Here is a 26,673-nt window from a genome sequence, read left to right on the forward strand (position 1 = left end):
GGAGATCTACACATGGAGAACAAAGCCGCTAGCTTCAATTCTTAGGTTCTGATGGGAGTACAGCTTTGGCTACCCTAAACTAGTTCTCTTTTTTTTTTTGAGACAGGGTCTGCACCCAGGCTGGAGTGCAGTGGCACAATCTCGGCTCACTGCAACCTCCGCCTCCCGGGCTCAAGCAATTCTCCTGTCTCAGCCTCCTGAGTAGCTGGGACTACAGGCATGCACCACTCCACCTGGCTAATTTTTGTATTTTTAGTAGAGTCAGGGTTTCACAATGTTGGCCAGGCTGGTCTCAAACTCCTGACCTCAAGTGATCCGCCTGCCTTGGCCTCCCAAAGTGCTGGGATTACAGGTGTGAGCCACCTTACCCAGTCACTCTTCTGTTAATTTCTAATCTTCTGAATTTCTAACCTTTTGATTGAAGGCCTCATAATAATTATGCAATCCCACTATTTTTCAGAATAAATGATCGTAACAACTGGTTATGAAGACTTTTGAATATGTGATGCATTCATAAGGCTCTCACACGAACTCATCAGTGATACTAATAATAAAATTAATGACAATAGCTAGTATTTACTGAGCACTTGTGTGTGATAGGTATTACTCCTAAGGTTTTACATAAAATATTTCATTTAGTCCTCATAAAAATTCTATTAGTTAGACATAATAATCACCACTTAAAAATAAGTAAACTGGGCCGTGCATGGTGGCTCACACCTGTAATCCCAGCACTCTGGGAGGCCGATGTGGGCAGATCACGAGGTCAGGAGATCAAGACCATCCTGGCCAACATGGTGAAACCCCGTCTCTACTAAAAATACAAAAATTAGCTAGGTGTGGCGGCACGTGCCTGTAATCCCAGCTACTCAGGAGGCTGAGGCAGAAGAATCGCTCGAACCCGGAAGGCGGAGGTTGCAGTGAGCTGAGATCGCACCACTGCACTCCAGCCTGGTGACAGAGCTAGACTTTGTCTCAAAAAAAAAAAAAAAAGTAAACTGAGGGACAGAGAGATTGCATAACTTGCCCAATGCTATGTAGTCTATAATCAGGGGAAGTGAGCACTGCTAAGTAAGGTATATGCCATGATGAAAGGCACAGTCATGGAATCTTTTTTTTTTTCTTTTTTTTTTTGAGACGGAGTCTTGCTCTGTCGCCCAGGCTGGAGTGCAGTGGTGCGATCTCGGCTCACTGCAAGCTCCGCCTCCCGGGTTCACGCCATTCTCCTGCCTCAGCCTCCCTAGTAGCTGAGACTACAGGCGCCCGCCACTACGCCCAGCTAATTTTTTTATATTTTTTAGTTGAGACGGGGTTTCACTGTGTTAGCCAGGATGGTCTCGATCTCCTGACCTTGTGATCCGCCCTCCTGGGCCTCCCAGAGTGCTGGGATTACAGGTGTGAGCCACTGCGCCCAGCCAGAATCTTTTTTTCTTTTTTTGAGAGAGTTTCGTCCTTGTCACCCAGGCTGGAATGCAATGGTGTGATCTCGGCTTGCTGCAACCTCTGCCTCCTGGGTTCAAACGGTTTTCCTGCCTCAGCCTCCTGAGTAGCTGGGATTACAGGCACCCGCCACCATGCCTGGCTAATTTTTGTATTTTTAGTAGAGATGGGGTTTCACCACATTGGCCAGGCTGGTCTCAAACTCCTGACCTCAAATGATCTGCTGGCCTTGGCCTCCCAAAGTGCTGGGATTACAGGCATGAGCCACCACGCCTGGCCACAGAATCTTTTAATAGGGTCATTTTTGTATTAGGAATTGTCAGAAATTTAACATGTTTTGAATGGCAAGAAGCAGCTTTTCTATATTCATTTTTTTTTTTAGCATAGATTATCTGATGCTTAGGAAACAGTGAGTGAGGCAAAAAGAATTCCCACATTTATTTAATTTTCTTTGGGTGTGAGTTTTCTGATGTTCTATGATGGAAGTGACAGGTGTTTTCTGACATTAATTACACTACATTAAAAATTACCTAGTACTGAGCCAGATGTGAACTCCACATAAAGGCTTATCTTTATCCCTCACACTCGAGGCTTTCTAACCAGTATGAATTCTGTAGTGTTCAATGAGTTGTGAGCCAAGAATAAATGCCTGCCCACACTCTCTACATTCGTAAGGTTTGATACCAGGATGAATTCTCTGATGTTCGGTAAGTTGTGAACTACGAATAAAGGCCATTCCACACTCCCTGCATTCATAGGGTTTCTCACAAGTGTGAATTCGCTGATGATGAGTCAGTTGTGAAACACGAATAAAGGCCTTCCCACATTCCTTACATTCGTAGGGTTTGTCACCTGTATGAATTCTTTGATGTTGAATGAGGTATGAGCTACGACTAAATGCCTTCCCGCAGTCCTTACATTCATAGGGTCTGTCGCCAGTATGGACTCTCTGATGTCGTGTGAGCTGCGCGTGCTGTCTGAAGGCCTTCCCACATTCCTTACACTCATAGGGTTTCTCCCCAGAATGAATTCTTTGATGTCGAGTAACTTCTGAGCTGTGAATAAAGCCCTTTCCGCATTCCTTACACTCATAGGGTTTCTCACCAGTGTGGATTCGCTGGTGTACAGTCAGCTGTGAGTGCTGTCTAAAGGCTTTCCCGCATTCTTTACACTCATAGGGTCTGGCCCCCGTGTGGATTCTCCGATGCACAGTAAGTTGGGAGCCACGAATGAAAGCCTTGCCACAGTCTTTACATACGTAGGGTTTCTCGCCTGTGTGAGTTCTTTGATGCAGAATCAGCTGTGAATGCTGCCTAAAGGTCTTCCCACATTCTTTACATTCATAAGGTTTGACACCAGTATGAAGTCTCTGATGTAGAATAAGTTCTGACGTACGACCAAAGGCCTTCCCACAGTCCTTACAGTCATAAGGTTTCTCACCCGTGTGAATTCTCTGATGCTGAACGAGGTGTGAGGCACGGCTGAAGGCCTTCCCACATTCCTTACATCCGAAGGGTTTTTCACCAGTGTGAGTTTTCTGATGTTGAATAAGGTGTGAGCCACGGCTAAATGCTTTCCCACATTCATGACATTCCATCAGTTTCTCACCAGTCTCCCTGCTCTGACGTACGGTGTGAGACGTGTGATGCTGGAACGTGGGCATATGTCCATAGGTGATGCTCACTTGCTTAAAATAGCACTCTTCATTGACTTGTCTCTCAAACTGGCCTTTGCATTCCCAGTCAGCTCTAAAATCAGAGCCCTCCAGGTCACCGCATTTAAGGCTTTCCATTATCTCCCAGTTGAATGCCCCGATTTCAAAAATATCTTTTTGTAGAAATTTCTCACACCTGGACTCCAAGTCTGAAAAATAAGAAAAAGATAAATACAAGCTGTGATCCTTCTCTATGAGAAATAAAAAATTCTATAGTAGAGGTTGGGCGCGGTGGCTCACATCTGTAATCCCAGCACTTTGGGAGGCTGAGGTGGGTGGATCACAAGGTCGGGAGTTCACCTGGCCAAGACGGTGAAACCCTGTCTCTATTAAAAATACAAAAATTAGCCAGACATGGTGGCAGGCACCTGTAATCCCAGCTACTCAGGAGGTTGAGGCAGGAGAATCACTTGAACCTGGGAGGCAGAGGTTGCAGTGAGCTGAGATTGCGCCACTGCACTCCAGCCTGGGCGACAGAGCAAGACTGTTTCAGAAAAAAAAAAAAAAAAAACAAACCTATAGTAGAACAGGGAGACAAAAATAAATAACCATAAAAAGTGAAGGGCTTATATACATCTCAAATATTATGCAATTTCAAAAAAGCACATGAAAGCACACTATGTGAAGAGCTCATATGGTGCCAGAAGGGAGCAAGAAGACAAATTAAGCCAGGGGTTCTCAATTTGTTTTTTTGTTTTTTGCTTTGAGACGGAGTCTTGCTCTGTCGCCCAGGCTGGAGTGCAGTGGTACAATCTTGGCTCACGCAACCTCCGCCTCCTGGGTTCAAGTGATTCTCCTGCCTCAGCCTCCTGAGTAGCTGGGATTACAGGCACCGCTACAACACCCAGCTAATTTTTGTATTTTTAGTAGAGATGGGGTTTCACCATATTGGCCAGGCTGGTCCTGAACTCCTGACCTCAAACAATCCACCCGCCCTGGCCTCCCAAAGTGCTGGGATTACAGGCGTGAGCCACCTTGCCTGGCTGAGAACATTTTTATCACTCCAAATAGAAACCCCCTACCCATTAAGCAATCATTCCCCATTCCCTATTCCCTCCGGCCCCTGGCAACCATTACTGGCAGAGAGCTACTAATTCTGTCTTTATAAATTCGCCTATTCTGGACATTTCATGTAAATAAGGCATCTATATTTTCAACACTTCCCACCACATAAAGTTGATATCGATCAAAATGAAAATCTCTGCTGAAACATTTCACTGCCTTCCCATTTCGGTGCATTTAGAATTAATTCCAAAGGCCAGGCGAGGTGGCTCATGTCTTAATCCCAGCACTTTGGGAGTCCAAGACAAGTGAATCACTTGAGGTCAGGAGTTCAAGACCAGCCTGGCCAACATGGAGAAACCCTGTCTCTACTACAAAATACAAAAATTAGCAGGCATGGTGGCAGGTGCCTATAATCCCAGCTACTTGGGAGACCGAGACACAAGAATCACTTGAACCTAGGAGGCGGAGGTTGCAGTGAGCCAAGATGGCACTACTGTACTCCAGCCTGGAAGACAGAGTGAGAGTCCATCTCAGAAAAAAAAAAAAAAAAAAGAGGCTGGGTGCGGTGGCTCACGTCTAATCACAGCACTTGGGGAGACTGAGGCGGGTGGATCACCTGAGGTCGGGTGTTTGAGATCAGCCTGACCAACATGAAGAAACCCTGTCTCTACTAAAAATACAAAATTAGCTGGTCATGGTGGCACATGCCTGTAATCCTAACTACTTGGGAGGCTGAGGCAGGAGAATCACTTGAATCCGGAAGGCACAGGTTGTGGTGAGCTGAGATCGCACCACTGCACTCCAGCCTGGGTGACACAGCAAAACTGTGTCAAAAAAAAAAAGAATTACAAACTCACTGCCATGGCTCACAGGGCTCTTGACAAAGCAGGTCCCTGCTTGTTTTTGCCACCACTCTGTCTCAGCAAGAGCAGGGCCTCTTCACATTGAACATTCTCCCCTTTCCTCCCAGTGTACAAAACCACCAGCCATCTATGAGCATGTAAAATAAATCTAGGCCTTTTCCACCTCAGATCTCTCATCAGGTTCTTCCATCTATCAAGAATCCTGTCCTGGGCTTTTTGCTGCTTTTCTCATCCTTAAGGTCTCAGATGAAAACTCACACTATTTTTTTTTTTTTTTTTTTTTTGAGACAGAGTCTCACTCTGTCCCCCAGGCTGGAGTGCAGTGGCATGATCTCAGCTCACTGCAACCTCTGCCTCCCAGGTTCAAGTGATTCTCCTGCCTCAGCCTCCCGAGTAGCTGGGATTATAGGCACCTGCCACCATGCCTGGGTAATTTTTGTTTTTTTAGTAGAGATGGGGTTTCACCATGTTGGCCAGGCTGGTCTCAAACTCCTGACCTCAGGTAATCCACCCGCCTCGGCCTCTCAAAGTGCTGGGATTATGGGCGTGAGCCACTGTGCCTGGCTTGTCTTTTTTTTAATATTTGACATGGGGTCTCACCCTGTCTCCCAGGCTGGAGTGCAGTGGTGCGATCTCAGCTCACTGCAATCTCAGCCTCTGGGGTTCAAGCGATTCTCCTGCCTCAGTCTCCCGAGTAGCTGAGATTACAGGCATGTGGTGCCATGCCCGGCTAATTTTTGTATTTTTATTAGAGACAAGGTTTCACCATGTTAGCTAGGCTGGTCTCTTGAACTCCTGACATCATGTGATCCAGCCGCCTTGGCTTCTAAAAGTATTGGGATTACAGGCGTGAGCCACCATGCCCGGCAAAAACTTACACTTTCAAGAAAGCTCTCAGCCTGACAGCCCTAAACACACACCTTTATCCTTTCTCCCATTTATTGTACTCTGTCTTTGTAACACTTTTATTTGTTGTAATTAGATTTTCATTTACTTACTCATCTGCTGTTCTGTTTTTCTTGTTCCTGAATCTTCCCCAAAGGTAGAAATACTGCCTTTTTCACTAACCACTGAAACCAACCCAGCTGGGCGTGGTGGCTCATGCCTGTAATCCCAGCACTTTAGGAGGCTGAGGCAGGTGGGTCACTTGAGCTCAGGAGTTCGAGACCAGACTGGGCAACATGGTGCAACCCCATCTCTACCAAAAACACAAAAAATTAGCTGGGCATGGTGGCGGGCACCTGTTTTTCCAGGTATTCAGAAGGCTGAGGTGGGAGGATGGCTTGAGCCCCTGGACAGAGGTTCAGTGAGCTGAGAATAGTGCCACTGCACTCCAGCCTGGGCAACAGAGCGAGAACTTGTTTCAAAAAAAAAGACAAGACAGAATTTGTCAGATTGGATAAAATACCAAAATCTAGGTGCACAGTAGTAACAAGTAACACACTTTAAGACATGAAGATCTAAGGTGTTTGAAAATAAAAGGTGTGGCCGGGTGCGGTGACTCATGCCTGCAATCCCAGCACTTTGGGAGGCTGAGGTGGGCGGATCACCTGAGGTCGGGAGTTTGAGATCAGCCTGACGAACATGGAGAAACCCTGTCTCTATTAAAAATACAAAATTATCTGGGCATGGTGGCACATGCCTGTAATTCCAGCTACTCGGGAGGCTGAGGCAAGAGAATTGCTAGAACCCAGGCGGCGGAGGTTGCAGTGAGCCAAGATCGTGCCATTACACTCTGGCCTGGGAAACAAGAGCGAATCTCCATCTCAAAAAAAAAAAATAGACTTTAAAAACAGAAATCATCATTTTGGGTTAAGAAGGGTAGCACTATAATCAAGAAAGTAATTCCATTCAGCAGGAAGATTTATGTTTCTAAAGTTATATACACCTAATAGCCTCCGAATATATATATTTTATTTTTATTTATTTATTTTTTGGGACAGTCTTTTTTTTTTTTTTGAGACGGACTCTCGCTCTGTTGCCCAGGCTGGAGTGCAGTGGCGTGATCTCGGCTCACTGCAAGCTCTGCCTCCCGGGTTCACACCATTCCCCTGCCTCAGCCTCCTGAGTAGCTGGGACCACAGGCGCCCGCCACCATGCCCGGCTAATTTTTTGTATTTTTAGTAGAGACGGGGTTTCACCGAGTTAGACCAGGATGGTCTCGATCTCCTGACCTTGTGATCCGCTCGCCTCGGCCTCCCAAAGTGCTGGGATTACAGGCGTGAGCCACGGCGCCCGGCCGAGACAGAGTCTTGCTCTGTCGCCCAGGCTGGAGTGCAGTGGCATAATCTTGGCTCACTGCAACCTCTGGCTCCCAGGTTCAAGCGATTCTCCTGCCTCAGACTCCCGAGTAGCTGGGGCTACAGCCGTGTGCCACCACGCCTGGCTAATTTTTTGTATTTTTTAGTAGAGAAGGGTTTTCACTGTGTTAGCCAGGATTGTCTTGATCTCCTGACCTCGTGATCTGCCCGCCTTGGTCTCCCAAAGTGCTGGGATTACAGGCGTGAGCCACCGCGCCTGGCCCAGCCTCCAAACATATAATGCAAAATTCAAAAGACACACAAGAAGAAATTAACAAAATCATCATCTAGGAGATTTCAATTCACCTTTCTCAGAAATAGGCCAAGATGATAAAAATTTATAAAGAATATAAATTTAGGGGCCAGGCGTAGTGGCTCACGCCTGTAATCCCAGCACTTTAGGAAGCCAAGACAGACAGATCACGAGGTCAGAAGTTCGAGACCAGCCTGGCTAACACAGTGAAACCCGTCTCTACTAAAAATACAAAAAATTAGCCTGGCATGGTGTTGTGCGCCTGTAGTCCCAGCTACTCAGGAGGCTGAGGCAGGAGAATCACTTGAACCCGGGAGGCAGAGGTTGCAGTGAGCCGAGATCCCGCCACTGCACTCCAGCCTGGGTGACAAAGTGAGACTCAAGGGCTTCAAGGAAAAATAAAAGAGAGAGAGAAAAAAAAGTTAAAAACAACAAAAACAAAAAAACTCCAAGAACAGATGAGAGGGCCGCATGTGGTGGGTCATGCCTGTAACCCCAGCACTTTGGGAGGCTGAGGCGTGCAGGTCAGTTGAGGTCAGGAGTTCGAGATCAGCCTGGCCAATGTGGTGAAACCCCGTTTCTACTAAAAATGCTAAAATCAGCCGGGCATGGTGGTGGGTGCCTGTAGTCCCAGCTACTCAAAAGGCTGAGGCAGGAGAATCTCTTGAACCTGGGAGGTGGAGGTTGCAGTGAGCTGAGATCATGCCACTGCATTCCAGCCTGGGCGACAGAGTGAGACTCCATCTCAAAAAAAAAAACAAAAAACAGATGAGCGAATAAACAAAGTGCGTGTATAATATATATACATGTATATTAATATTTATACATGTATATATCTACACATACACATACAATGGAATATTATTCAGCCATAAAAAGAATAAAATTCAGAGACATCCTACAACTTAGATAAAACATTATGCTTAGTGAAATAAGCCAGATACAAAAGGCCACATACTGGATGATTTACATGAGATACCTAGAATAGGCAAATTCATACAGACAAAAAGTAGAACAGAGGTGACCAGGGACTGGAGGAAGGAAAATAGAGTTATTGTTTAATGGGTAGAGAGTTTCTGTTTGGGATGATGAATAAGCTCTGGAAACAGAATGTATGATGTTGTGAATGAACTAAATGCCACTGAATTATAAACTTAGCCAGGTATGGTGGCATGTGCCTGTAGCACCAGCCACTTGGGAACCTGAGGTGGGAGGATGGCTTGAAACTGGGAGGCAGAGGTTGCAGTGAGCCAAGATCATGCTACTACACTCCAGCCTGGGCAACAGAGGCAGAACCTGTCTCACAAAAATAAATAAATAAATAAATAAATAAATAAATATTATGTAATTTTCTTTTTTTTCCTCTTTTTGGAGACGGAGTCTCGCTCTGTCGTCCAGGCTGGGAGTGCAGTGGTGTGATCTTGGCTCACTGCAACCTCCGCCTCCCGGGTTCAAACAATTTTCCTGCCTCAGCCTCCCGAGTAGCTGGGATGACAGGCATGTGCCACCATGCCCGGCTAAATTTTTTTTTGTACTTTTCGTAGAGATGGGGTTTCACCACGTTGGCCAGGCTGGCCTGGAACTCCTGATCTCAGGTGATCCGCCCACCTTAGCCTCCCAAAGTGCTGGGATTACAGGCATGAGCCATCGCGCCTGGCCCCTTATGTAATGTATATGTTATCACAATTTTTAAAAATCTAATAAATAAAAGATTATTATTTTTCAGAACTGCAAGAAATTAGAAAACACACCAACCAAATATTCTGTGAAAGACAAGAACACTTTTATGGAATCAATAGCAATAGGCCTAATATTTTAATACGGAATTACAGTAGAGTCGTACCCATAAACTTGTTTTTGTTTTATTTTGTTTTGTTTTGTTTTTGAGATGGAGTCGTTCTATTGCCAAGGCTGGAATAAAGATGCGCAATCGATCTTGGTTCCTTGCAACCTCCGCCTCCCGGGTTCAAGCAATTCTCTTGTCTCAGCCTCCCGAGTAGTTGGGATTACAGGCACCTGCCACCACACATGGCTAATTTTTGTATTTTTAGTAGAGATGGGCTTTTGCCATGTTGGCCAGACTGGTCTCGAACTCCTGACCTCAAGTGATCCACCTATTGGTCTCCCAAAGTACTGGGATTACAGGCGTGTGCCACCGTGCCCGTCCATACATTGTTAATTTATGCATATTCAGTTAACTTTGCTCAAAAAAATACACACAGAATGTGGTAGGTGGGATAATGGCACTCAAAGATGTCTGTGTCTTTATTCCTGGAACCTATGAATGTTATGTCACACAGCAAGGGGAGTTGGAATTCAGATTGCTATTCAGGGCAGGGCACAGTGGCTCACACCTGTAATCCCAGCACTCTGTGAGGCCGAGGAGGGTGGATCACCTGAGGTCGGGAGTTTGAGACCAGTCTGACCAACATGGATAAACCTGGTCTCTACTAAAAATACAAAATTAGCCAGGGGTGGTGGTGGGCGCCTCTAATCCCAGCTACTCGGGAGGCTGAGGCAGGAGAATCACTTGAACCCGGGAGGCGGAGGTTGCGGTGAGTGGAGATCTCGCCATTGCACTCCAGCCTAGACAACAAGGGCGAAACTCCGTCTCAAAAACAAAACAAAACAAACAAACAAAAAATGCTAATCAGTTGACCACCACGAGATGGCGAGATTATCCTGGTTTATCTGGGCAGACACAATGTCTTCACAAGGGTCCTTAGAAGTGAAAGTGGGAAGGTCAGGTGCGGTGGCTCATGCCTGTAATCCCAGCACTTGGGAGCTTTGGGAGGCCTAGGTGGGTGGATCACTTGAGGTCAGGAGTTTGAGACCAGCCTGGCCAACATGGCGAAATCCTGTCTCTACTAAAAATACAAAAATTAGCTGGGTGTGGTGGTGCACTTCTGTATTCCCAACTACTTGGGAAGCTGAGGCAGGAGAATTGCTTGAACCTGGGAGGCTGAGGTTGCAATGAGCTGAGATTGTGCCACTGCACTCCAGCCTGGGTGACTCTAGTCTGGGTGACAGAGTGAGACTGTCTCAAAAAAAAAAACCATAAAAACAAACTTTTTCTGTTAAGGGCCCGATGGTAAAAGTTTTAGGGTTTGTGGAACACATAAAGTCTCTCCACATATTCTTTTTTTTTTTTAACACTTTCAAAATATCAAAACTGTTCTTGGCTCTAGGGCTGTATGAAAAACTGGTTATGGACTGCATTTGACCTACAGATTGCAGTTTGCCGACCCCTGGTCTAGGGCACAGGGAAGTAAGATGGTAAAGAGCTTAAGGTCTTGCTTTGCTCAGAAAAAGTTCAAAGATACGATTTCCTACTATTTTTCTTTCTTTCTTTCTTTCTTTCTTTTTTTTTTTTTCCTGAGATGGAGTCTCGCTCTTGTTGCCCAGGCTGGAGTGCAGTGGGGCGATCTCGGCTCTCTACAATCTCTGCCTCCCGGACCATTTTTCAATAAAAGGAGCCAGCACTCTTTTGAGAACTGGCTAATTTCAGGGCTGAGGCAGGAAAAATCTGAAATAACCACGGAACATCCTGTGGTACCAGAAAATGTGGAAGTACATAAAAGGGAATGAGGGTGTGTTGAGAGAACCCAGGAGCCAAGCTTAATAAGTTCTCAAGGGCCAAAGCCTGAACAATTCGAGCAATGAACTAAACAATGAAAGTAGTGACTACAGCCCATAGAATAAAATAAATACCCACGAACTCATCGAAATATAAAGAAATCATTGAATGAATAAGTGAATGGGAGAGAGCTAGGGACAGTTCTTCCTTACTGAAGAATTCCAATTAATAAATGGTGAAGGAATAAGGGACACAGAAAATCAACATTAGACAAGTGACAGAGTAATAACTGGTGCAGACAAGGTCCAGTGATGGATGCCAAAATCAGGGGGTGGAAAGAGGAAAAGCAGCACATTTGCCTAGTGTGAAAGTATTTCGCCATAAGATATTTATCAATTACAGATGGAAACTTTACAGGGGAGAAACAAGAGAGGCCCTATCTTACCAAGTGATCAAAGTGAACAGCACCTATCTTTTTTTTTTTTTTTTTTTTTTCTGAGATGGAGTCTTACTCTGTTGCCTAGGCTGGAGTGCAGTGGCGTGATCTCGGCTCACTGCAACCTCCGCCTCCCGGGTTCAAGTGATTCTCCTGCCTCAGCCTCCTGAGTAGCTGGGACTACAGGTACCCACCACCAGGCCCAGCTAATTTTTATATTTTTAGTAGAGATGGAGTTTCACCATATTGGCCAGGCTGGTCTCGAACTGCTGACGACCATGTGATCCGCCCACCTTGGCCTCCCAAAGTGCGAACAGCACCTATCTTACCAAGTGATCAAAATGAACAGCACCAGTAATAAGTCATGTCGATGTCTGATATGTGATATACAGAGAAGAACACAACATCACTTCTGTGATATTCTTGCTAAAATGCAGAATCTCACTGAGAGAAAACATTAGACAAACGTAAAGTGAGAGACAATCTACAAAAAAATACTCATTAAGAGGATCAGCTGGCTGGGTGCGGTGGCTCATGCCTGTAATCCCAGCACTTTGGGAGGTTGAGGTGGGCAGGTTACTTGAGCTCAGGAGTTTGAGACCAGCCCGGCCAACATAGTGAAACCCTGTATCCACTGAAAATACAAAAATTAGCTGGGTGTGGTAGCATGCACCTGTAATCCTAGCTACTCAGGAGGCTGAGACAGGAGAATTACTTGAACCTGGGAGGCGGAGGTTTTAGTAGAGATAGGGTTTCACCATGTTGGCCAGGCTGGTCTTGAACTCCTGGCTTCAAGTGATCTGCCCACCTTGGCCTCCCAAAGTGCTGAGATTACAGGCACGGGCCACCGTGCCCAGCCAATAAAATGGTTTTTTTTGGTTTGTTTTTTGAGATAGACTTTCACTTTTGTCGCTCAGGCTGGAGTGCAATGGCATGATCTCAGCTCACTGCAATCTCCACCTCCCAGGTTCAAGAGATTCTCCTGTCTCAGCCTCCCGAGTAGCTGGAATTAACAGGCACCCACCACCATGCCTAGCTAATTTTTGTATTTTTTTTTTTTTTTGAGATGGAGTCTCGCTTTGTCGCCCAGGCTGGAGTGCAGTGGCGCGATCTCGGCTCACTGCAAGCTCCGCCTCCCGGGTTCACGCCATTCTCCTGCCTCAGCCTCCCGAGTAGCTGGGACTACAGGCGTCCGCCACCACACCTGGCTAATTTTTTGTATTTTTAGTACAGACAGGGTTTCACCACGGTCTCGATCTCCTGACCTCGTTATCTGCCTGCCTCGGTCTCCCAAAGTGCTGGGATTACAGGCGTGAGCCACTGTGCCCGGCCAATTTTTGTATTTTTAGTAGAGACGTGGTTTCACCATGTTAGCCAGGATGGTCTCGATCTCCTGAACTCGTGATCTGCCCGCCTTGGCTTCCCAAAGTGCTGGGATTACAGGTGTAAGCCACTGCACCCGGCCGAAAATAAGTTTTTCTAAGGGATGAAGACACTTGTAGAAAAAAGGATCTAGCTAGGTACCGTGGCTCACACCTGTAATCTCACTTTGGCCTCCCAAAGTGGGAGGATTGCTTAAGCCCAGGAGATGGAGGCTGCAGTGAGCTATGATCATGCCACTGCACTCCAACATGGGTGACAGAGTGAGATCCTGTCTCTTAAAAAAAAAAAGGATACAAAGTACAGGTAAAAAGGTGGCTACTGGGGAAGAAATAGGTACATCTCTTTTTAAAAAGAAAGGAAAATGTGAGAGAACAGAGAGGAATTAATGGGAGTAGGCCAAGGTTCTCTTGGGAGCTGATGCTAATAAAGTCTTTACTCGCCACATCTTCACGTTTCAGGCCTTTCTTCCACAGTAGGGCTTTGAGGGAACTTCCCACAGTAACTCAAGTTACTCCTGTCAGTCGACTCACCCAGGGACCTTCCCCTGTCAAAATCGGCCCTAGCTCACCTGGGTACCATGGTCCTGTCACATCATTTGCAATCATCCAGGGCTCTTTCCCTTGCTCCAATAAGGAGACGACATCAGGCTTAGAAATGGAGAGTCCTGTTTACAGGAAAAGAAACGGGGTGTGATCAGATTGCTCCAAAATCCAAACCCAGTTCCCAGGTCACCATGGAAAAGACGCAATCACAAGGCAGGCGGAAGGTTGTACAAAGGATGGGAAGACCGAGGTGCCCAGCGGAATGACTTGTTTCCAATTCCACAAAGTACAAAACAATTTTTCAGTCACCAGAAATTCAGTCAGAAACTTGTAAGTTACCCTAGAAATTCACAGTGAAGAAACCAGAAATTCTAGAAGGCTAGTCCTGAATTATGTGGAGTAAATGTGTGGTGATCACTCTCCATGAACCCCTCCTTCCCCTCCAATCTATTCCTTGATGCTCCTGGCCTTGTTCTGTGCCTGGCACTGGGATCCCGACAGCTCACCGTAAGGACTGCATTACCCATGCCCTCTGGCTTCTCACTGGCTTTGGCAGACAGAAAGCATCAGCTGGAGATCAGCGGACAGGAGGAGAGAGAGCACCAGGCATTTCTTACCCTCCTCTCTCCCTCCTTTGACCCAGGAGCTCTGGAAGTAGCTACAGCTATTGCTGGCCGGGCCTCTCTCTATGGTTGTAGTTTGCAGCGTCTCCTGTGACAGTTTCCTCTCCTCACCCGTTTAGGCAGAGATGGAAACGGCACCCCATGGTTGTAGTCCCTGGTGCCTTGCCTTCCGTCTGGCCTGTGTGATACAATCTCCTTACCTAGTGAGGCCAAGTGACCAAAGTTCTCCAGAGTCACCTCCCTGTACAAGTCCCTCTGAGCAGGTTCCAGGCATTTCCATTCTTCCAGAGAGAACTCTATGGCCACGTCCCTGAATGTCACCAGTCCCTGAAACAATAAACCCACGCATTAGTGTACATTAAGAAACTTTTTTCACTTTTTATTATGAAAATTTTCAAGATGCACAAAAGTACAGAGCATAGTGTACAGTAATGACCCCCCCATATGCATCAGTCTGCTTCAACAGTTAACAAGGTGCACCGTTTTATCTCTTCCCTTCTATCTTTTATTCCCCATGTACTGTGAGGCAAATCCCACAAGCCAAACATCATAATACTTCACCCACCGATACTTTAGTATCCAACAGATTATCGACTTCTTTTAGAAAAACACATAATAACAAGAATATCATTATCATACTTAATAAAAGTATCAATAATTTCCCAATCAACAAATTAAATTCTAATTGCCCCAATGTTCTCAATTTTTTTTCTTTTCTTTTCTTTTTTTGAGACAGAGTTTCGCTCTTGTTGCCCAGGCTAGAGTGCAATGGCATGATCTCAGCTCACCACAACCTCTGCCTCCTGGGTTCAAGTGATTCTCCTGCCTCAGCCTCCCAAGTAGCTGGGATTACAGGCATGTGCCACCACACCTGGCTCATTTTGTATTTTTAGCAGAGATGGGGTTTCTCCATGTTGGTCAGGCTGGTCTCAAACTCCTGACCTCAGGTGATCCATCCACCTCGGCCTCCCAAAGTGCTGGGATTACAGGCGTGAGCCACCACGCCTGGCTTCTTTTTTTTTGAGACCAAGTCTCACTCTGTTACCCAGGCTGGAGTGCAGTGGTGCGTGGAGTGCAGTGGTGCGTGGAGTGCAGTGCAGTGCAGTGGAATGGAGTGCAGTGGCTCACTGCAACCTCTGCCTCCCAGGTTCAAGCAATTCTCCTGCCTCAGCCTCCCAAGTAGCTGGGTTACAGGCGCCTGCTACCACAACCAGCAAATGTTTTTTGTATTTTTAGTAGAGACGAGGTTCCTCCATGTTGGCCAGGCTGGTCTCAAACTCCCGGCCTCAAGTGATCTGCCTGACTTGACCTCCCAAAGTGTTGGGATTATAAGCATGAGCCACTGCATCTGGCCTCAATTTTTTTTTTTTAAGACCAGTCACCCAGGCTGGAGTACAGTGGTGTTTTCATGGCTCACTGCAGCCTCGACCTCAGCTCAAGCAATCCTCCCATCTCAGCCTCCCAAGTAGCTGGGACCACAGTGTGCGTGTGCCACCATGCCCAGCTAATCTTTATATTATTTGTGGAGGGGGGGGGTCTCACTATGTTGCCCAGGCTGGTCTTGAGTTCCTGGGCTCAAGCGATCCTTCCACCTGGGCCTCGCAAAGTGCTGGGATTATGGGTGTGAGCCACTGTGCCCAGCAGTGATTTTTCTAAATTGACAAATTCAGTATTTACCAAAAGTGATTTCGGAGTTTCACTCTTGTTGCCCAGGCTAGAGTGCAATGGTGTGATCTCGGGTCACCGCAACCTCCGCCTCCCGGGTTCAAGTGATTCTCCTGCCTCAGCCTCCCAAGTAGCTGGGATTACAGGCACCCGCCACCACACTCTGCTAATTTTTGTATTTTTAGTAGAGATGGGGTTTCTCCGAGGCAGGCGGATCACCTGAGTTCGAGAGTTTGAGACCAGCCTGACCACCATGGAGAAACCCTGTCTCTACTAAAAATACAAAATTAGCCAGGTGTGGTGGTGCATGCCTGTAATCCCAGCTACTCAGGAGGCTGAGGGAAGAGAATCGCTTCAACCTGGGAGGCGGAGGCAGAGGCTTCAGTAAGCCGAGATCATGACATTGCACTCCAACCTGGGCAATGAGAGCAAAACTCCGTCTTCAAAAAAAAAAAAAAAAGGAAAAAGAAAAAGAAACATTTGAATTAGCAGAGTTCCTGCCTTCTGGATTTGGGGGATTGCATCTTTGTGGTATAGTTTCACAGGTGCTTTATTTCCATATTCCCTGTGAAACGGTAGTTAGATCTGGGGGTCTGATTTCCATTTTTGAGGGAAGGGCATTAATGTGTCAGGGATGGTGATGTGTGCTTCCTGTAGCATCCATTAGGAGGCACATAATGACTGGATGCCCCCCCCCTTTTTTTTTTTTTTTGAGACAGGGTCTCACTCTGTCACCCAGGCTGGAGTGTGGTAGCACAATCGCGGCTCACTGGAGCCTTGACCTCCCAGCTCAAGCTATCCCCCTGCCTCAGCCTCCCAAGCAGCTGGCACTAAAGGTGTGCACCACCACACCCAGCTATTTTTTTGTTTTTTGTAGAGATGGGGTCTCACTATGTTGTCCAGGCTGGTCTTGAATTCCTGGACTCAAGTGATCCATCCACCTTGACCTACCAAAGTGCTGGGATTATAGGTGTGGCCCTATTTTTTTAAGACACAGAGTCTTGCTCTGTCACCCAGGCTACAGTGCAGTGGTGCAATCATGGCTCACTGCTGCCTCAAATTCCTGAGCTCAAGCAATCCTCCCACCTCAGCCTCCCAAGTGACTAGGACTACAGGCACATGTCACCATACTAAGCTATTTTTTTTATTATTTTTTGTATAAGTGGGGTCTTGCTATATTGCCCAGGCTGGTCTCAAACTTCTAGGCTCAAGCAATCCTCCCACCTTGGCCTTCCAAAGCACTGGGATTAAAGGTTGAGCCACAGTGCCTGTCTTGTCCTATTTTGTTTTGTTTTATTTTGTTTTTTGAGATGGAGTCTCTCCCTGTTGCCCAGGCCGGAGTGCAGTGGCATGATTTCAGCTCACTGCAAACTCCATCTCCCAGGTTCAAGTGATTCTCCTGCCTCAGCCTCCCAAGTAGCTGGGATTACAGGTGCATGCCACCACGCCCAGCTAATTTTTTATTTTTTATTTTTTGAGACGGAGTCTCACTTTGTCGCCCAGGCTGGAGTGCAGTGGCACAATCTTGGCTCACTGCAACCTCCACCTCCTGGGTTCAAGCGATTCTCCTGCTTCAGCCTCCCAAGTAGCTGGGATTACAGGTGCATGCCACCACTCTTGGCTAATTTTTGTATTTTTAGTAGAGACAGGGTTTCACCACGTTGACCAGGCTGGTCTTGAACACCTGACCTCAGGTGATCTGCCTCGGCCTCCCAAGGTGCTAGGATTACAGGCATGAGCCACCATGCCTGGCCCCTAATTTTTGTATTTTTATTAGAGATGGGGTTTCACCATATTGGCCAGGCTGGTTGCGAACTCCTGACCTCAAGGGATCTGCCCCCCTCGGCCTTCCACAGTGCTGGGATTACAGGCGTGAGCCACTGTGCTTGGCCATCTGTCCCTTTTTTTTTTTTTTTTTTGAGAAAGAGTCTCGCTCTGTCACCCAGGCTGGAGTGCAGTGGCGTGATCTCGGCTTACTGCAATCTCCACCTCCCAGGTTCAAGCAATTCTCCTGCCTCAGCCTCCCGAATAGCTGGGACTACAGGCGCGTGCCACCACGACTGGCTAATTTTTTGTATTTTTAGTAGAGACGGGGTTTCATCATGTTGGTCAGGCTGGTCTCGATCTCCTGACCTCGTGATCTGCCTGCCTCGGCCTCCCAAAGTGCTGGGATTACAGGCGTGAGCCACCGTGCCCAGCCCACCTGACCCATTTTAAATGAGGTTAAAATTGATGAGTAGGGTCACGTTTTGACAAGCTGATTCATCCAGGAAATATCTTCATGAGGAGATGAAGAAGAATTTTTTTTTTTTTTTTTTTTTTTTTGAGACAGAGTCTTGCTCTGTCACCCAGGCTGGAGTGCAGTGGCGCGATCTCAGCTCACTGCAACCTCTGCCTCCTGGGTTCAAGCGATTCTTCTGCTTCAGCCTCCTGAGCAGCTGAGATTACAGGTGTGCGCCACCACACTCAGCTAATTTTTGTATTTTTAGTAGAGACGGGGTTTCACCATGTTAGTCAATCTCGAACTCCTGACCTTATGATACACCCGCCTTGGCCTCCCAAGGTGTTGGGATGACAGGCGTGAGCCACTGCACCCAGCCTAATTTTGATGTTTAATATTTTGTTTTGTAGAGACAGAATCTCACTATATTACCCAGGTTGGCCTCAAACTCCTGGTCTCAAGTGATTCTCCCGCCTCAGCCTCCCAAAGCACTGGGATTACAGGCCTGAGCCACTGCACCCAGCCAAGGACATTATGAGGAGATGAAGAAGGAGATAATACAGCGTGACGGAATCTAGAGTTGCAGGCCTGTGCCATGAAGGAAGTGTCACAGTTATATGACTAGAGGTCTGTATGTTCTTGAGCATTCCTGTGGCTACAGATAAAACTATCTGCAGACAGCAAGACACTTGTATCTTCCATGGTCTGGGAATGAGCAGGGAAGAGCTAAGCGGGGTCCCATAAATAAGCGAAATAGAGAAATACACAAAACACACAGCAAACCTGGGCCTGGCAAATATAATGTGTTTCAAAAATGAGTCCGGGCTGGGCGTGGTGGCTTATGCCTATAATCCCAGCACTTTGGGAGGCTGAGGCAGGTTGATCACTTGAGGCCAGGAGTTCAAGACCAGCCTGCCAGCTGTGCATGGTGGTAATTCCAGCACTTTGGGAGGCTGAGGTGGGTGAATCACCTGAGGTCAGGAGTTCGAGAACAGCCCGGCCAACATGGTGAAATCCTGTCTCTACTAAATACAAAAAATTAGCTGGGCGTGGTGGTGGGTGCCTGTAATCCCAGCTACTTGGGGGGCTGAGGCAGGAGAATTGCTTGAACCCAGGAGGCAGAGGTTGCAGTGTGCTGAGATCGTGCCACCACACTCCAGCCTGGTCAACAAGAGTGAAACTCTGTTTCAAAAAAAAAAAAAAGAAGTCCAGCCTGGCCAACATGGCAAAACCCTGTCTCTACTAAAAATACAAAAAAATTAGCCAGGCGTGGTGGTGCACACCTGTAATCCCAGCTACTTGGGAGGCTGAGGCAAGAGAATAGCTTGAACCCCGGAGGCAGACGTTGCAGTGAGCTGAGATCGTGCCACTGCACTCCATCCTGGGTGACAGAGCGAGACTCTGTCTCAAACAACAACAACAACAACAACAACAACACCCCCAAAAAAGAAATTAGCTGGGCGTGATGGTGCATGCCTGTAGTCCCAGTTACTAGGGAAGCTGAGGCAGGAGAATCACTTGAACCCAGGAGGTGGAGGTTGCAGTGAGCCGAGACTGCGCCACTGCACTCCAGCCTGGGCGACAGAGCAAGACCCCATCTCAAAAACAATATAAATAAATAAATAAGAATGAAAGAAGGAAGAGAGAAGGAAGTTAGAAAGGAGGGCAGGCAGGCAGAAAGACAGACTGTTATTGGTTGCATAATATTGTATGTTATGTCTTGTAAGACACGTTGATTCCATTATTTTCGTGCGCTTAGCTTAATTAAGATGTGTACATTAAAGTGGCTTATATCTAAAAGAGAGGCAATAACAAATGCTAGTTAAGATGTGAACAGAAGGGAACCCTTGTACACTTTGTTGGGAACGTAAATTAGTAAAATCACTATGGAGAACAATTTGGAGGTTCCTCAAAAACCTAAAAATGGAGCTACCCTGTGGTCCAGTGATACCACCGCTGGGTATATACCCAAAAGAAAGGAAATCAGTAGGCTAGGTGTGGTGGCTCACGTCTGTAATCTCAGCACTTTGGGAGGCCAAGGCGGGCAGATCACCTGAGGTCAAGAGTTCGAGACCAGCCTGGCCAACATGGTGAAACCCCATTTCTACTAAAAATACAAAAAATTAGCTGGGCGTGGCAGTGTGCGCCTGTAATCCCAGCTACTTGGGAGGCTGAGGCAGGAGAATTGCTTGAACCCGGGAGGCAGAGGTTGCACCACTGCCGGCATGGGCAACAAGAATGAAATTCCGTTTAAAAAAAAGAAAGAAAGAAAGGAAATCAGTATATCGAAGAGATATCTGCACTCCATGTTTGCTGCAGCACTGTCCACAATAGCCAAGATTTGGAATCAACCCAAGTGTCTGTCAACAGATGAATGGATAAAGAAAATGTGGTACATATACACAATAGAGTACTATTCAGCCACAAAAAGAATGAGATCTGGTCATCTGCAACATGAATGGAACTGGAGGTTATTATGCTACATGAAGTAAGCAGGCACAGAGAGACAAACTGCATGTTCTCACTTATCTGTGGATCTAAAAATCAAAACAATTCAACTCATGGTCATAGAGAGTAGAAGGATGATTACTGAAGGCTGGGAAGGGTAGAGGGAGGGTGAGTGGGAGGTGGGGATGATTAATGGGTACAAAAAATAGAAAGAATAAGACCTACTATTTGATAGCACAACAGGGTGACTATATAGTCAATAAGAACTTAATTGTACTTTTTCTTTTTTTGAGATGGAGTTTTGCTTTGTCATCCAGGCTGGAGTGCAGTGGCATGATCTCGGCTCACTGCAACCTCTGCTCTGGGGTTCAAGTCATTCTCCTGCCTCAGTCTCCAGAGTAGCTGGGATTACAGGCGCCCACCACCATGTCCAGCTAATTTTTGTATTTTTTAGTAGAGATGGGGTTTCCTCATGTTGGCCAGGCTGGTCTTGAACTCCTGATCTCAAGCGATCCACCTGCCTTGGCCTCCCAAAGTGCTGGGATTACAGGCGTGAGCCACCATGCCCAGCCTAAATGTACATTTTAAAATAAAGAGTGTAATTGGATTGTTTGTAACTCAAAGGATAAATGCTTGAGGGGTTGGATGCCCCATTCTTCATGATGCACTTATTTCACACTGCATGCCTGTATCACAACATCTCATGTATTCCATAAATATATATACCATGTACTGACAAAAATTAAAAATTAAAAAAATTTAAAAACATAAGATGTGTAAAATCTTCAGGGTTTATTATATGCTTGCTAATATTCACATTCCTTCACTGTCCACTTTTCCTTGCTCCTGAAATCAGAAAGCTGATGGAGAGTATACCTGAGTTACATAAATGTGGCCCACAACAAACACATATGTTCAACCTAAAAATGGACCATTTTATGGTTATTCATCTCTCATACATATCCTTGCAAGACTGAAGTGTTCTGTCACTAAAATTCCCAATCACAGCCCCCTTCCTAAAAGTCTCACAAAACAGATGTTACCACAAACAGAGACCAAGACCAATCACTACAACTCCTACCATGTCTATGTGGAGAGAGAAGGCTGTGGGCTTCTATTGCAAACACCCTCATACTGGGTAAAACATAACACCCTTTTAAATGAATTTCTTTCTTTCTCTTTTTTTTTGAGATAGGGTCTAACTCTGTCGCCCGGGCTGCAGTGCAGTGGCGTGATCTCCGCTCACTGCAACTTCTGCCTCCCAGGCTCAAGAGATTCTCCTGTCTGAGCCTCCTGAGTAGCTGGGACTACAGGTGGCATGCCACTGCATCTGGCTAAATTTCATATATACATATTTTTTGTAGAGACAGGGTTTTGCCATGTTGTGCAGGCTGGTCTTCTACTCCTGAGCTCAGGTAATTCCCCTGCCTTGGCCTCCCAAAGTGCTGGGATTACAGGCGTGAGCCACCATGCCTAACTTTGTGTTTTTAAATTTAAATTTAAATTTTTGTTTGTAGGGATGGGGTCTCACTACATTGTCCCAGCTGGTCTTGAACTCCTGGTCTCAAGCGATCCTCCTACCTCAGCCTCCCAAAGTGTTGGAATTACAGGGTGAGCCACTGGGTCTGGCCAGAACTTTTCTTAATGATGGTTATATCTATCAACATTTTCCCACCTTAGAAATTAAAAGAAACAAATTTAATTTTTTTTTGAGACAGAGTCCCATTCTATCAGCCAGTGTGGAGTGCAGTGATGCAATTTTGGCTCACTGCAACCTCTGCCTCCCAGGTTCAAGTGATTCTCGTGCCTCAGTCTCCTGAGCAGCTGGAATTACAGACATGTGCCATCATGCCCGGCTAATTTTTGTATTTTCAGTACAGACAGAGTTTCATCATGTTGGTCAGGCTGGTCTCGAATTCCTGACCTCAGGTGATCTGTCTGCCTCAGCCTCCCAAAGTGCTGGGATTACAGGTATCAGACACTGCATCCAGCTGAGAAATTTTAAAAATATTTTAACAACAAATAAACCTGTTACCTGTTAATATCAGTAACATACATTTTATGAAACATAACTCTATTGTCAAAATCAAAAAATTTAGTGGCATTGTTTTACATTTTTGTAAATATCTTTAATGACTGGCCAACTAAAAGAAAGTTGGAATTTTTTTTTTTTTTTGAGACGGAGTCTTACTCTGTCGCCCAGGCTGGAGTGCAGTGGTGTAATCTTGGCTCACTGCAACCTCTGCCTCCTAGGTTCAAGCGATTCTCTTGCCTCGGCCTCCTGAGTAGCTGGGACTATAGACACCTGACACCGCACCCAGCTAATTTCTGTATTTTTAGTAGAGACGGGGTTTCACCATGTTGGCCAGGATGGTCTTGATCTCTTGACCTCGTGATCCACCCGCCTCGGCCTCCCAAAGTGCTGGGATTACAGGCATGAGCCACCACACCCGGCCTATATATATATTTTCTGAGACAGAGTCTCGCTGTGTCGCCCAAGCTGGAGTGCAGTGGGGTGATCTCTGCTTATGACAACCTCGGCCTCCTAGGTTCAAGTGATTCTCCTACCTCAGCCTCTCAAGTAGCTGGGATTATAGGCACCCACCACCACTGCGTCCAGCCATATATATATATATATATTTTTGACAGCATTAAATGTGACTTTTTAAAGAGGGGGTGACATTTAAAAATAGAATAAAGAATAAAGCAGTGGCTCATGCCTGTAATCCCAGTACTAGGAGGGTAATCGATTGAGCCCCAGAGTTTGAGACCAGTCTGGGCAACACAGTGAGACCTGGTCTCTACAAAAACTTAAAAAATTAGCTGGGAGTGGTGGCATGTGGCTGTTGTCCTAGCTACTTGGAGGCTGAGGTGGGAGGACTGCTTGAGCCCAGAAGGTTGAGGCTGCAGTGAGCCATGACTGCACCACTGTGCTCCAGTCTGGGTGACACAGCGAGACCCTGTCTCAAAAAACGAAACAACACAAAAACACAGAAGAAAGAAACCACCCAAGACAATGGAAAAGATGAAACTATTTTATTTCATCTTTGGCCCCATTCAACCACAGTTATGATAAGGGAGACTCTCATATTTCTCTCAAAAGAAGGTATTTCTACTGTACTGGTGCTCTGCTAAGAGCATTTATTTATTTATTTATTTATTTAGACAGAGTCTCGCTCTGTCTCCCAGGGTGGAGGGCAGTGGGGAAATCTTGGCTCCCTGTACAACCTCCATCTCCTGGGTTCAAACGATTCTCCTGCCTCAGCCTCCTGAGTAGGTGGGACTACAGGTGTGTGGTACCACGCCCGGCTAATTTTTGTATTTTTAGTAGAGACGGGGTTTCACCATGTTGTCCAGGCTGGTCTCAAACTCCTGGCCTTAAGCCATCTGCCTGCCTCAGCCTCCCAAAGTGCTGAGATTACAGGCATGTGCCACCACGCCCAGCCTATGCTCTGCTAAGAGGACTACAGACACGTGGACAATGCTGGAGAGGAGAGGGCCACCAAGGGACTTGGGCACCATCACTCATCTCCTGGAATGGACCAACTGTGAGAAAGATACAGGGAAGTTCCAGGATAAAGAACACAGTGTCCATATAATCTGGCGGGAAGACAGATCATTCTAAGGATAGAAGGAATTTCAACATACCTGGGCCATGGCTTTTAGAACTATTTGACCTGCTCTGATTTCTCTGGATTCTTCTCTTGGACAAGTGCAGAGTCCTGAAAAAGCAAAATGGGGGGAGATGGGGTAACCTCTGATAAACCGAGCTTGCCTCAGCACTCCCAAATAGATGAGCTTAAAAGAATTGTACTTCCAATGTCTCGGATCTGCTTCTCCCACCTCTCCATGTCCTACCACACAAGAACTACCATTAAGAACTACAGAGTTGGCCAGGCATGGTGGCTCACGCCTGTAATCTCAGCACCTTGGGAGGCTGAGGCACGAGAATTACTTAAACCTGAAAGGTGGAGGTTGCAGAGAGCCGAGACTGCACCACTGCCCTCCAGCCTGGGCAACAGAGCGAGACTCAGTCTCAAAACAAACAAACAAACAAAAAACAAAACAACAACAACAACAACAACAACAACAAACTGCAGCATTAAGAATACCCAGTCCCTTCCTAAACAGTAAGGAACCCAAAAGCAGAAAGATGGTTTAAGGCAGATGTGCTCCAGCACTGACACAGAACCCAGGCACCACCAAGGGAGGGATTACAGCTGATGCAGTCCCCTATCTTAGTGATGCTCAACTTGGCCCTAGATGGGGCCTAAAAGGCTCCCACCTGCTCCAAATTACAGCAAGGATCTTACAACTCAGACCCACTCACTTGACCCCTAAGGATGAGGACAGCACCATCAGGCTAGGAACACAGACCATCTATGCAGGCCAAATCTTGAGTAAAAGACATCCCTAAACGAAGTCTTCTAGCTTCTCTGGGCTCAACAGGCAAAACCTCCTGGGCATCTCACTGGCTCTACTTCCTCCTTCCAAGTCCAAAATGGGACTACACCATGCATACCATAGGTTCTGTCAATGCCTCTAGCCCCAGCTAGACTCACCAGACAGGAGCAAGAAAGCCTCAGTAATATAGGCATCTTGCTTGCATACCCGCACATCCAGAGTACTGCCCTCCATGGGAAGTCAATTTCTAGAAGCCTCTTGGCCCAGCACTCTTTATTTCTCATCTGAGCCCTCCCTACTGCTTTCATTCTTTTTTAAGACTAGACAGCTGGGCGCGGTGGCCCACACCTGTAATCCCAGCACTTTGGGAGGCCAAGGCGGGTGGATCACCTGAGGTCGGGAGTTCTAGACCAGCCTAACCAACATGGAGAAACCCCGTCTCAACTAAAAGTACAAAAAATTAGCGGGGCGTGGTGGCACATGCCTGTGATCCCAGCTACTCGGGAGGCTGAGGCAGGAGAATTGCTTGAACCCGGAAGGCAGAGGTTGTGGTGAGCCAAGATTGCACCATTGCACTCCAGCCTGGGCAACAAAAACAAAACTCTGTCTCAAAAAAAAAAAAAAAAAAAAAAGTACAGTAGTGAGAAGAGGGGGAAGAATAGAACAAGGAGTTCAATTCATAACTGACTGTGAACAATCAATGGAGATAACTCACTACCTTCCGACCATCTACTGCTTTTCTGCAGAACATCACTTCCCCATTGACTGTGAGGCTGGCAGTTGCTGAGTCTGAAGTCCTGTGAATGGTACACATCTCAAGGGAATTCTCGAGAAGTCAGAGTTTTAAGGAGGGTTCTTTTTTCCTTTTGAGACAGGGTCTCACTCTGTTGCCCAGGCTGGAGTGCAGAGGTGCGATCTCAGCTCACTGCAACCTCTGCCTCCCAGGTTCAAGGGATTCTCCCGCCTCAACCTCACGAGTAGCTGGGAGTACAGGTGCACGCCACTACACCCGGCTGATTTTTTGTATTTTTAGTAGAGACGCAGTTTCACCATGTTGGCCAGGCTGGTCTTGAACTCCCCACCTCAGGTGATCCGCCCATCTTGGCCTCCCAAAGTGTTGGGGTTAGCAGGGTATGAGCCACCGTGCCTGGCCTAACAAGGGTATTAAATCTGATCTAATTAGAGGTCCAAGAAGCTTCCTGTAGGGGGTGTGTCAAAAGAAATACTTTTTTGTGTGTGTGTGAAATGGGGTTTCACTCTGTCACCAAGGCTGGAGTGCAGTGGCACAATCTCAGATCACTGCAACCTCTGCCTCCCATACTCAAGCGATCCTCCCACTTCGGCCTCCCAAGTAGCTAGGACCACAGGCATGCACCACCACGCCTGGCTAATTTTTGCATTTTTGGTACAGATTGGGTTTTGCCATGTTGGCCAGGCTGGTCTTGAACTCCTGAGCTCAACTGATCTGCCCACCTAGGCCTCCGAAAGTGCTGGGATTACAGGTGTGAGCAACCGAGCCCAGCTAAGGAAGACTAACTTAATCAATGGGGATGATGTCAAGAAAACTTTTCTGTAAAATGTAGAATAGGAATTGGGTTCTGAAACCTCAGGGAAGTTTAATAGGCAAAAAAGGGACAGAGAATATTGTGAGTAGAGTGAAATTCAGTGGCAAAAACACTGGACTGAAAGCAAATGGTGTATTTGGGAGACTGAGAATGATTTGGAATGAGTTGTGTAGTTTGAAGAAAGGTCTAGACCAGTGCTGTCCAAAGAACGTTCTGTGATGATGGAAATCTTCA

General features: G+C 46.6%; 1 protein-coding gene across 3 annotated transcripts in view; it reads right to left on the reverse strand.

Moving 5' to 3' along the window:
- Window positions 1-1,854: 1,854 nt before the first annotated feature.
- Window positions 1,855-26,673, reverse strand: part of ZNF565 (zinc finger protein 565) — a 37,375-nt gene continuing 12,556 nt past the window's right edge. For all 3 annotated transcript variants that reach the window (XM_054462322.2, XM_054462321.2, XM_054462323.2), the window contains 4 exons: window positions 24,119-24,192; window positions 14,337-14,463; window positions 13,540-13,635; window positions 1,855-3,303 (listed from right to left, as the gene is read on the reverse strand). In XM_054462322.2, the coding sequence (XP_054318297.1) occupies window positions 2,036-3,303; window positions 13,540-13,635; window positions 14,337-14,463; window positions 24,119-24,127 (1,500 nt within the window). In that variant the 5' untranslated portion in view covers window positions 24,128-24,192 and the 3' untranslated portion in view covers window positions 1,855-2,035. The remainder of the gene's footprint in view (window positions 3,304-13,539; window positions 13,636-14,336; window positions 14,464-24,118; window positions 24,193-26,673) is intronic.

This window comes from Pongo pygmaeus, chromosome 20 (genome assembly GCF_028885625.2).
Source record: "Pongo pygmaeus isolate AG05252 chromosome 20, NHGRI_mPonPyg2-v2.0_pri, whole genome shotgun sequence".
NCBI lineage: Eukaryota > Metazoa > Chordata > Mammalia > Primates > Hominidae > Pongo > Pongo pygmaeus.